The 11,086-nt window shown below is 49.9% G+C and overlaps 1 protein-coding gene and 1 long non-coding RNA gene across 3 annotated transcripts in view; one reads left to right on the forward strand and one right to left on the reverse strand.

The window, feature by feature from the left end:
* LOC115338251 (ubiquitin carboxyl-terminal hydrolase 42-like) overlaps positions 1–4,942 on the forward strand; it is a 30,988-nt gene extending 26,046 nt beyond the window's left edge. Inside the window, exons 5-13 of the mRNA XM_041121906.1 lie at positions 1,795–1,897; positions 2,045–2,112; positions 2,271–2,341; positions 2,797–2,879; positions 3,139–3,250; positions 3,621–3,761; positions 3,975–4,075; positions 4,610–4,749; positions 4,815–4,942. Coding sequence (XP_040977840.1) covers positions 1,795–1,897; positions 2,045–2,112; positions 2,271–2,341; positions 2,797–2,879; positions 3,139–3,250; positions 3,621–3,761; positions 3,975–4,075; positions 4,610–4,749; positions 4,815–4,942 — 947 coding nt within the window. The remainder of the gene's footprint in view (positions 1–1,794; positions 1,898–2,044; positions 2,113–2,270; positions 2,342–2,796; positions 2,880–3,138; positions 3,251–3,620; positions 3,762–3,974; positions 4,076–4,609; positions 4,750–4,814) is intronic.
* A 4,482-nt stretch (positions 4,943–9,424) lies between these two features.
* On the reverse strand, positions 9,425–10,254 carry LOC115338246. 2 transcript variants are annotated; one of them, XR_003922356.2, is made up of 3 exons: positions 10,182–10,254; positions 10,043–10,096; positions 9,425–9,740 (listed from the first exon to the last, which is right to left on the reverse strand). It is a non-coding gene; the product is annotated as an uncharacterized LOC115338246 (long non-coding RNA). The 2 variants fall into 2 exon arrangements; XR_003922357.2 differs by having other exon boundaries at positions 10,043–10,119; positions 10,182–10,244.
* Between the last annotated feature and the right edge of the window lie 832 nt (positions 10,255–11,086).

The following is an 11,086-nucleotide window of genomic DNA, read 5'->3' on the forward strand; positions in this document are numbered from 1 at the left end:
TCAGAACGCAGCTCTGCAGCGGTGACAAGCCGAAACACTTCCGATGGCGGATCCTGTTCTGTGGGTGGCGTTCGGGGTTTTTTTTTTTGTTTTAATCATTTCGTTGAGCTACGATTATTTCTTTGTGATCAGGTGACGGGATTTGCGCTGATCTTGCCTTTCTGGAGCGTGTCCTGACATCCTTTGTCATCCCAAGCTTTGCCCTCTGTTCCTGCGAGGAGCAACGGCCGCGATGGCGAACGAGTCCTGTGAGTAACAGCTTCGGCAGCAGGCTTGGATGTTGCGAATCCCCAAAGGCAACGGAGGTGGCTGGTGCTCCATCCCTGAATGTTGAGGTCCTGACAACCGAGAGGGAATTCTGGGGCGTTTCCCGATAGCACCCAAGACTTACCCGGGTGTTTTCAGTTAGACGCAGGGAGACGCGTTTTGTCACTGCTCTGCAGCTATGTACAATCTTTGAAAGAAGACGTTGCTCGTAGCAAGATCTGACATTCGTAGGGTTACCTTCTGGGCTAGGTACTTGCTTGTTTTCCTGAAATTACAGTCAGGAAAAGGGAAGACTTGATACTGCAGTTCAAGACTCTAGAGGGAAAGGAAGGTAGCCCAAGGCACAGAAAGCAGAGCGTGGGTTTGTTGGACTTTAGGGAAAGTCAGCAGGGGAACCCGTTGTTTTCCAAAACTCTTTCTTGACCAGAAAAATTTCAACGGCACTGTTAGGCTTCCCCTGACGCTTCCGTGTTGGATGCTTAAGCTGGTTGTACTGGGTGCTCCTGTAGAGAACTCAACTTTTTTACACGTGCCTTCGCGCAACAATATTGTCTCATCTCTTTTCAAATGTCGTTTCCCTGCAGTCGTTGCTGAGGGAATGGCTCCGCCACAAAGGATCCTCTTTCCCCCGGAGAACATTTACATGGACTGGCAGCAACGATGGAGAGCCGGAGCAGGACTCCACAACTCGGACAACACGTGCTTCCTCAACTCCGTCCTGCAGTGCCTGACATACACACCCCCCCTGGCCAACTACCTGCTCTCTCGTGAGCACAGCCGGTCGTGTGAGTGCTTTTACGAACATCTCCTTGTAAATCTGTCAGGCGCTTCCCAAGGATTCCAAGAATTTGGAATTTAAGAGAAAAGCCGCCCTTCTTTGCCAATTCCCCGAGAATTCTTAAATTCCAAGAATCCAGAATTTAAGAGAAAAGCAGCCCTTCTTTGCCAATTCCCCGAGAATTCTTAAATTCCAAGAATCCGGAATTTAAGAGAAAAGCAGCCCTTCTTTGCCAATTCCTTCTTTGAACACTCAAGCCTAGAAGGCGCTTGCCGTATCTAGCCGTGTTCATCTTCGGAAGGGCACCCCTTTCTAGCCCCAGGTCTTGGTCCCTATTCCTGCAGGTTAAACCCTCTTTGCTTATTGCACAGAAATATTCTGCCAGTTTCACATCCCCTCTGAAGAAAGTTTTCTCTGCACTAAAATGGCCTGGGCTTGTTGGGACGCTCTCACCTTGGCAGGAGCGGAGACTGTTCTTAGAACTTCAAAATCCCCACTCGGTTTCCCATCGCTGCGGATGTTTTGCTCACCTAAGGCTCTTGCTTCCCTCCCTCCCTCTTCAGGTCGTCAGCAAGGCTTCTGCGTGATGTGTAGAATGGAAAACCACGTTAACACCGTCCTGCGCTGGTCAGGCAGGGTCATCTATCCTTCGGCCATCATCAGTGTTCTCACACGTGAGTCATTTCAGGTGCTTTGACGAGTTTTCTTCTGTTCTTGTAGGAGAAAGCGACTAACTTCTTCTTTTTTAGTAATAGGAGAACATTTCCAGCTTGGCATGCAGGAAGATGCCCACGAGTTCTTACGTTACGCTATTGATGCCATGCAGAGAGCTTGCCTGAGCGGAATCAGCGAGTAAGCGCAAGCAAATTCCCTTTGCGATGTTCCCGAGCCCTTTGGACTCCTTGGTGTAGTGCCGTCAAGGAAAAACTATGCCCAGGGCTTTCACACAAAGCAAAACTCCGGGAGGAGATAACTCTCTGCCTTACCATTTATTTCCAGCTTGGACACCTCTTCTGAATCGACTACCATCATCCACCAAATATTTGGAGGCTTTCTGAGATCCAGAGGTACTTTTTCCACAACCGTTGCTCTCCTTGGAATTGTCTGTGCCCTTCTGTCTGCCTGCGATGAACAGCCGACGGTGTGACTGGCGCAGTAGGTATGAAGGACGTAAAGCGGCACAGTTGACTTCCCCTACCGCTGAGCATTTTGAATTTCCTTCCAGTCACGTGCTCGAGCTGCAAAGTGGCTTCCGATTCCTACGAGGCCTTTCTGGATATTCCTTTGGATATCAAAGTAAGAGAGCTTGTAATTGCGCTTCAAGACGTCGCACGGCCCCTGTAGCTTTCCAGAATCAAGGCAGTTGCTTTAAAAACGCGTATCGTGAACACAAGAGAGCTTGGTGGTGGGTGGGAAGTGGAGTGGAAGGATCCCTCTGCATCCTCCTTCTTTTTGCCCTCCCTCAACACCCGTCTGACTCCTAGGCTGACAGGTTGTCTTATTTTCATTATTGATGACCCTGCACGCCATCGGTAGCTGAACTGAGCAGCGGCGCAGAGACGTAGCTCTTGATAGCCCCAGGAATCGAGGGAAATGTTCGGCATCGTGCCCCCGTTCTGCCTCCTCGTGGGCGCCGCTTGCGGGTTCCCGGTGGCTCGCGTCAGCCGCCTGGGTCTTCTTGTCAACTCCTGATCCGAGTTTGGGCGACGGCATTTCCCGGAGATCAGTTCTCTCCTTTCTCGCTCCTCCAGGCGGTCTCATCTGTCACCGCAGCGCTGACGGACTTCGTGAAACCCGAGCAGCTGGATGGTGGAAACTGCTTTACATGCAGCCAGTAAGATGATTATTAACACCATATTAATACTAGATCCTGCGTGAAGGTGCTGCACATACTCTAGCATAAGTCATTTTTTCACATGGGTTAGATGCGCAATAATGAGGCACGGGGATTTTAATACGGCTTTATGCATCCGAGCAGCCTTAAAACAGCGGAGGGGCGTGTGAGACGTGAAAGGATGCCTGGCCTTCTTGGGGCAAGCTAGGGCGTCTATGAAGGTCGCGTTTCAGCACTTGGCTCTGTGCTTGGTTTCAAGGTGTAACAAGAAGGTCGCCGCCTCCAAGAGGTTTACAATCCATCGCGCGCCCAAGGTTCTCACCGTCTGTCTGAAGAGGTTTGAAGATTTCACCGGCGGGAAGATCGACAAGGTGCGTCTGCAACTGGAGGGCGACGTTCTCGTCCTGGAGCGGGCTATTTCCCAAAGCAGTACGCTCTTTCGCAAGCGTGAAAAGAAACTTTCTTTCTTTCTTTCACTCAACTCATGTTGAGTTTTTCGTGTTCCCTTCTGGGGAGGGGAGAGTTGCCGCGGGAAGACAAGGACGTACTCTGCTCCGAGAGAGCTGCTTTGGCCGAGAACAGTTTCCTGCCACCCAAACCATTACCTGTTGCTTTGGGGGAAAAAAAACAAGTGTTCATGAGCCCCAAAGATGTATTTATACACCTCTGGCCCCTGGTCTTGGAAGGCTGCTTCGTGGAGTGTTTCAGGATCGTTTCTGAGCGCTCTTGGTCTCTCCGTAGGTTGTGAAGTATTCCAACTGCTTGGATCTTCGCCCGTACATGTCTCAGACGGATGGAGAACCGCTCTTCTACTCTTTATACGCTGTCCTGGTGCATAGCGGTAATAGCTGTCATTCGGGACACTATTTCTGCTACACGAAGGTAAAGAGCAACTTCCTCCCACACACGAGAAAAACGTGTGCTGAGGAGGACAAACTTTGACGGCAGCGATACTGGCAGCCAAGGAGAAGGTCTCCTTAGAGGCTGCGTTGGGTTTGTTTTGGCGTACTCTTGGTTCTGTAGTTCTTCTGCCTCCGTTTTTGTGGAGAAACCACGCAGTTCGTCTCCAGATACCGTTGCCTTTTTTTTTTACAGGCCGGCAATGGGCTGTGGTACGAGATGAACGATTCATCTGTGGATCGTTGTGACATCAGCACGGTTCTCCAGCAGCAAGCCTATTTGCTGTTTTATGTCAGGTAATAACAGGAGAGTACTTAAAGGGAAGGATGGGAAGGGACTTTTTACGAGGGATTGCAGTGATAGGACGAGGGGGGAACGGTTTTAAACTGAAAGAGGGTAGGTTTAGGTTAGCTGTTAGGAAGAAATTCTTTACGGTGAGGGTGGTGAGACACTGGAAGAGGTTGCCCAGAGCAGTTGTGGATGCCCTTTCCCTGAAAGCGTCCAAGGCCAGGTTGGACGGGGCTTTGAACAACCTGGTCTAGTGGAAGGTGTCGCTGCCCATGGCAGGGGAGACGGAACGAGATGATCTTGAAGGTCCCCGCCAACCCCAACCATTTTACGAGTCTCTGAAACGGAGACCGTAGGGAGTATAAAGATGAGGTCTTGCTCCGACAAGGGCAGACCTGGTGGGAAGACCCCAACCAAATTTCAAATTTGTAGGTTCGGATACGTCTTCTCTCTGTCATAGAAACCGCTCCAAGACAGTGGCTGGACCCCAGGGAAAGCTGCAAGAACAGCCCTAAATAGAAATCACTTTTTTTTTTCTCCAGGAGCCCTGATTTAAGGGGAGGAAGGCCTTCTTCCCCACGGATAGCATCACATGCCCGCGCCTTCCTGAGGCAGTGGGCGGCCGGCAGCAAGCAGGTAGATCCTGCGGGACCATGGGGTCTTCTTCCTAGGACTAAGGTAAGTCCGGGGAGATGGATCAGTGCATTTCTTTCCGGGATCTTGGCATCGTTCTCTTTTCCCTCCCAGGCTGCAGCTTTCTTCAAAGCTGCAACGCTTCTCCCTCTCAAAGCATCCCACCTCGATCCACCCCATTTGTCCACCTTTGGTTCTTCTGCCTTTGCGGCCCGCCGGGAGAAGCTCTGGGACGCCCTTAGCTGTCCCGTCCCACGGTTTCTGGGGGTTCCCCACCGTTCTGGTCCTTTCACGGGGAAAGGGCAGGGCCTTTTCACAGCTCTCTTTGCAGAACACGGCAGTGGGCAGGGAGGATTCTCCAGAGGACACCAGCTCCTCTACAAGGACCAGCACCAGCCAGTTAAACTGGGCAGATGCACGGGAGGCATCTGCAGCCCGGCCAGGCGGGCGCAGCGTGGCCTCGTACGCGTCCAGAACCCAACCTGGCTTCCCGTTCTGCCGTCAACTGTTTGACCTTGGGCTGCACGCCGCGCAACACGACGACGACGAGGAGGAGGAGGACGGATTCAGCTCCTGTTCCTGCTGCCAGAGGAACGTGATCAGGGAGAGGGCCTGGAGCAGCTTCCCGCAACGGGACAACGATTTCCGCAGCTGGCTCACGGTCCCCACGGACTACAGCCTCTCAGCAAGGAGGAGGAGGAGTCCGAGTCGTGAAGAAGCCCTCAGGGATGACTCACCTCCGTGGACCTCCAACGCCAGCTCCCGGTGGGCTCCCGCATCCCGGGCTGCTCGGGAGCAAAGACTGCTGCGGGAAAGAACGCGGAGCCGATCCCCGCGGCGGGGTTATACTCTCCGCAGCCGCTTCGTGGAGTACGCGGACTGCCGTGGCTCAGCGAGGAGGAGGAGAACTAGTCCTCCGAGTCATGAACAAACCCCCAGGGATGACTCGCCTGCTTGGACCTCCAACGCCAGCTCTGAGCGGGTTCCCGCATCCCGGGATGCCGGGGAGCAAACTCAGCTGCGGGAAAGAACGCGGAGCCGATCCCCGCGGCGGGGTTATAATCTCTGCAGCCGGTTCGTGGAGTACACGGACGACCATCGCTCCGCGAGAGGAGGACGGAGAAGAAGCGTGAGAAGAAGTCCTCCGCGTCGTGAGTGAGTCCCAAGGGACGATGCGGCTCCAGGACCCTCCAGTGCCCGCTCCAAGCAGGCTCCGACACCCGGGGCTGCTCAGGACCAAATCCTGCCGAGGCAGAGGGAGCGAAGCAGATCCCCGCGGCGGGGTTACGATCTCCGCAGCCGCTTCGTGGACACCGCAAACTACGACCCCTCAGCCGGGAGGAGGAGAAGGGCTTCCCGGATGAGGCAGAAGCACAACATCTAACTTCTGCAATGCTGGAGAGGAGGAAGAGCGGGAAGAAGAATCCATGAAGTACCTAAGCAAGGACCAAGGAAAAGCTCAGAAAGAACTTCCAGACACTCGGAAAACTCTGCCAGCTGGCCCGCCTGCCCACAGGTCCCTGGAGGAAGAGCTTCTATTTGTTTTCTGCTTTTGGGATCACCTTGCAAAAACAACACTCGGTTGGAGCCAAGAGGCAGAAAAGACAAAGACAGAATTAAAAACATTTGCTGGCCTTGCATGTGTCATTTATGGGGTGTTTCCTTCTCTGTAGGTTTTGGGGCAATTGGTGGAAATACCAGAGAATATATACTACATATATATTATATTATATATTATAATATATAATTCTAAAATGCTTCGTCTAATATATTAGACATGGAGGTTTATTTTTAAATCCTTTTATATATAAATGAATATTATTTTTCAATATATATGAGAATGAGAGATTTTTTTTCTCCATTTCAACACCTCACACCCATATTTAGTGTTTTAGTATTTTTTAACACTCCCCCTCCATCCATGTTCAGGCATTTTTGGGCTGTGATCCCCCTTTTTTGGGGGGGGGACCCCCCCATCCCTCATTCACCTGCTCTCCTCTGCCACATCCCTGCCCCTCCCCGGTGACATTGGGGTGCCCCAAATGATGTCATCACCCCCCTCGGACCCCCTCCTTCTTATTCACCCCCCCCAAAAAAAGCACAAACCAAGGGAAAAGACCCCGACCGGCAGCTTGTGACTTTCATAATGCCTTTTACATAGGAACGTGCCCGCACATCTCGTGCTCTGCTCCGCACCGGGACGGGCTCCCCGGGTCGCGAACGTCCCTCTCGGCCCCGCGCCCTGCTGAGCATCGCGAGATGCTTACGCCAGGACGTCTGAAAAACAAACAAACAAACAAAAAAAGAAAAAAAAAAATCCCAAATTGTTATTTCAGCTGTATACGGAGGGGTTAAAAGACGGGATTTTTGGTCCGTGGATGAACACTGGGGGGATCGATAAATAGATAGCCGAGAAGAACGCAGTCGGCACAGAAAACGGATGGTTTGTTGCCCGTTGCTTGGAACGCTGACCACGGAGATGAGAGAGCCGAGGAAGACAACAGACAGGGTGGCTACGGCTCGTGCTACAGGCTCCCCGCCTTGCGACCGAGGCGCGTTTTGGCACCCGCTGGCCACGTGTGCCGAAACCCGTTCCTCCGCAAATGTGTAAATACCGGGATTTTTCCGAAGAGCATCGGGCTGGTGTACGGCGAGGCCGCCGGTGCCACGGGAAAGCTTTTCCCACGGAAAAGCTGGCTGGGCTGAGCTCGCGGCGCAAGAACGTACGGATGGTCCACCTTCCTCACGGTCCTCGGGTCGGTACGTTAATCTGCTTTACAAAATACTCTTAGCGTAACGCGTCTCTGTCGTTAATAAATGCTTGCTTTTTCCCTTACAGTCAGTGTGTGTGTGTGTGTGCGCGCGCGCCTTCTCGGGAATCCTCGAAACCACCCTAAAACATCAGCATATTAAAAAAATAGCACAGAAGAAAGTAGGGGAATTCTATCAGAATAAGGGGTAGTAGCTGAGCTAAAGGAGGATTCTAGGTAAAGCGGTCAGCTCAAAATACAACGCGTCGTTTTTTTTAAAGGAAAACCAAATACTTTTTTATCATATAAGTATTTTATTGGATGTATATAAATATCTGCATACCTTCTTAGTATGAAGTGAATTATGGAGATTTGTTCTCTATTTTTCATTTTACTCTTTGAAGTTTTACACTTCGCTTTCAGCTTTATTGACCGAGCAAGCAAGATGTGCAGCAGTGAGTCACTTTGCTAGAGTGATTTGAACAAACCGGTGTTAAGACAAACTGATACCGTTCTGAACGCATTCTTAGCGTAAAAGTAAACGCTCTTGCCAGGGTTGGAAAGTGTCTCCTCCCCTCCTCACAGCCCTGCTGCAGGGAGATAATCCCGGGGGGCTGCAGGACAAGGCTGTAACGTCATCAGAATCTACGCTTACGGATCCACCGCAATAGCCACAGCCCTTGCGCTGCTGCTGCTGCTGCACATCTTGCTCGCTCGGCCAATAAAGCTGAAAGCGAAGTGTAAAACTTCAAAGAGTAAAATGAAAAATAAAGAACAAATCTCCAGAATTCACTTCATACTAAGAAGGTATGCAGATATTTATATACATCCAATAAAATACTAATATGATAAAAAAGTATTTGGTTTTCCTTTTGCACTAACTTAACTTGCACAGCCGTGAACTGACACCATTAAATCAGCCATCTCCAAAATACAGAGTTATTATTTGACTACAGGGCGTTTTGTGTGTGTTACATGATTCGGAGGGACACCTGTACTGCCCAAGAGAGATGCTACTGACTGCCAGGGAAATGCACCACTGAAAGCCAGACAGAAATAAAGTACTTTGGAGCACCCTGTCAAAATATTGGGAAAAAAACCCGTAACATTTAGCTGCCTCTCTTTTTAAACATGTAGAACAAAGACCTAACTGCTTAAGCGCACCTAATTAATTCTGTGCTACAGCTACTGGCAGTTACGGTTTTAAACAATGCAAGTCAGTTTGTAAATTATACAATTTTAACTTCTTTTAAAGTTTCATTTATGACAGAAAAAAAAAATCAGTGAGATAAGAGATCCCTCCTATGCTTTTACTTTTGGGGGGGGTGGAAATTCAAATCCCCAGTGCTGCAATACCTCAGGCTACCAAAAAGGACTGGCAGATTTCCTATTGGCTGTACTGCAGCGTGCAGAGGAACACGTTTTTAAGAGATCTCGACTGTTACAGCTGAGAACCCAAAAAGCAGCGATGCAATCAACTTTCAAAAGACGTGCTGTACTTGCGTCTTTGGAAGGAAATCAACTTTTTTTTTTTTTTTTAAGAGTGAACAGTCTTGTTGCTGATGACTTCTACCGCCAAGTACAGCATCGCTGAAGATCCGCTCTGGTGGAAAGCTCATAAAATGCAACTTCTTTGAATGAGAAAGATTTCCATTTTGGAAAAACCTCTTTCAAACTAAAATCAAAACTACACACTGCAGGGCAGTGGTCTCTGCTCCCTCAACTTAGCTTCCAGAGGGCCGGGGGTCTGCATCCATCCTCAACAAAAACCACATCAGCTAACCAGGATAGTCCTGCAGTTGCCAGGTTCCGCTTCAACATCTACAAAAAAAGAAAAACAAACAAACAAACAAACCAACCACAACCAAAAAAACCCAGTACCAGCAGTCATGTCAATCGACACAGACCTCTTCCGCAACAAACCCCTCCTCAAAAGCAATATGGCCTTCCTGTTAAGGAATTTTCAGATGTGGGTTTCTCTAGGTTTGCTTTATTAACAACTCAGAGTTGGGCCACCACCGCAGCGAATGGCCCACTTCCAAAAGTTTCCAAACCTTATATACCCTTTTGCCACCCATTGTCCCAATCCAAAGTCTCTGTAATTTTCCAGCTGAAGCCTCTGTAATTTTCCAGCCAATTTTCTGTTCTCATATCGTTATCATTCATCATCTTATCTCATCCATTCTCCATTCTCATGTCTCGGCTCTTCTGAGATTGGTGGTCACAGGCAGAAGGTCTCCGGTCACCATCGTCACTTATCTTCTTACACTTCAAAGGTACCTATGAATTTCTAAAGAAACTACTCAGGTTATTTTATTAATTTATCTTGTTCTAAAGTTAATCACTTACTCCCATGTCTTAGGTCTAAGATGTGTGATCCTTCCTCTGTTGATTCAGCTTGTCTGGATTTTAAGCCAGCCATGAAAAGGGAGTCTCATAGAACAATTCTGCAGCTCGTAGATATTGTTTTATAAGCACCTGCATTCTATTAATCGTATCTAAACCAATTTCTAATCATTAGCTATATGTCTGATACAAATAGTCTTAAAACAATAAGGCTTAAGGCCTTGTTCCTTTTACACTTCCGCTCACCTGCTCCACAGCGATCGCTGCGTTGGACGCTGCGGACGTCATCGCTTGTAGCACCTAAGGTACCAAAAGACAGAAAACTACCGTTGCACTTGTGAGAAGTCACCAGCCCCACGCTCCTCCTTGCTACCACACAGCTCACCTCAAATGCTCATCTAATTCCAAAGGCAGCCCACGCAGCGCCTGCAAAACAGTTTAGGTGTATCAATATATTAACCATAGACTCTTACTGCTGTTCCCTGACTCTGCATCCCCAGGCAGAGCGGCTCCAAGCCAAACACGCACGTGCGTACACTGACAATACAGAGAACGCTACAAACAGTGGGACTCAAAAATGAGAGAAAACTCTCAGCGAGAAGAATGACTCCCAGATGGGAGATGCTGTCGGGCAAGAAGACCTACGGGGCTGCAACGGCGAGGCAAGGAGGCTCTATGGGAGCCCCAGAGAAAAAAAAAAGTCAAATGTAACGGCCCGCGACAAGAACTTACTGTCAAAACTGGGACAATGGATGCACAAGAAGCCAGGCTGTAAGGCCTAAGACCCTAAAGACGTGGAGAAGAAACCCCAGAAAGCAGACCCCATGAAAACAGGGCTCTCAGGAGAAGAGCTGCTGACGCAGCCCTGATAGCCACTGCAAGCAGAATCATCCAGAAACATCCACAACACAACGCACGCAAGACAGATCCAGGATTTAAGCTTCAGTTGCAAGACAAGACGCGCTTGGCCGACTCTACGCAGACGAGGCAAGGCATTCAAGACTACAGACTGAGGGGCACGCCAAACTTGCTGAGCACCAAGCCCACCGAGACCTGCGGAAGGCGGAACGAAGGACACAGACTACACAACAGCACGGGTGGGAACTGCCCTGCCTGGCACACACACGTATTGCACGGGAGAGTGTCGTGGTTTAACCCCAGGCAGCAACTAAGCACCACGCAGCCGCTCGCTCACTCGCCCCCCCACCCAGTGGGATGCTTGTTCTACAGAAATCGTTGTTATCTCAACCCACGAGTTTTACCTTCTTTTTCCCGATTTTCTCCCCCATC

The sequence above is a fragment of the Aquila chrysaetos genome, unplaced genomic scaffold (genome assembly GCF_900496995.4).
Source record: "Aquila chrysaetos chrysaetos unplaced genomic scaffold, bAquChr1.4, whole genome shotgun sequence".
In the NCBI taxonomy this organism is placed as follows: Eukaryota; Metazoa; Chordata; class Aves; order Accipitriformes; family Accipitridae; genus Aquila; species Aquila chrysaetos.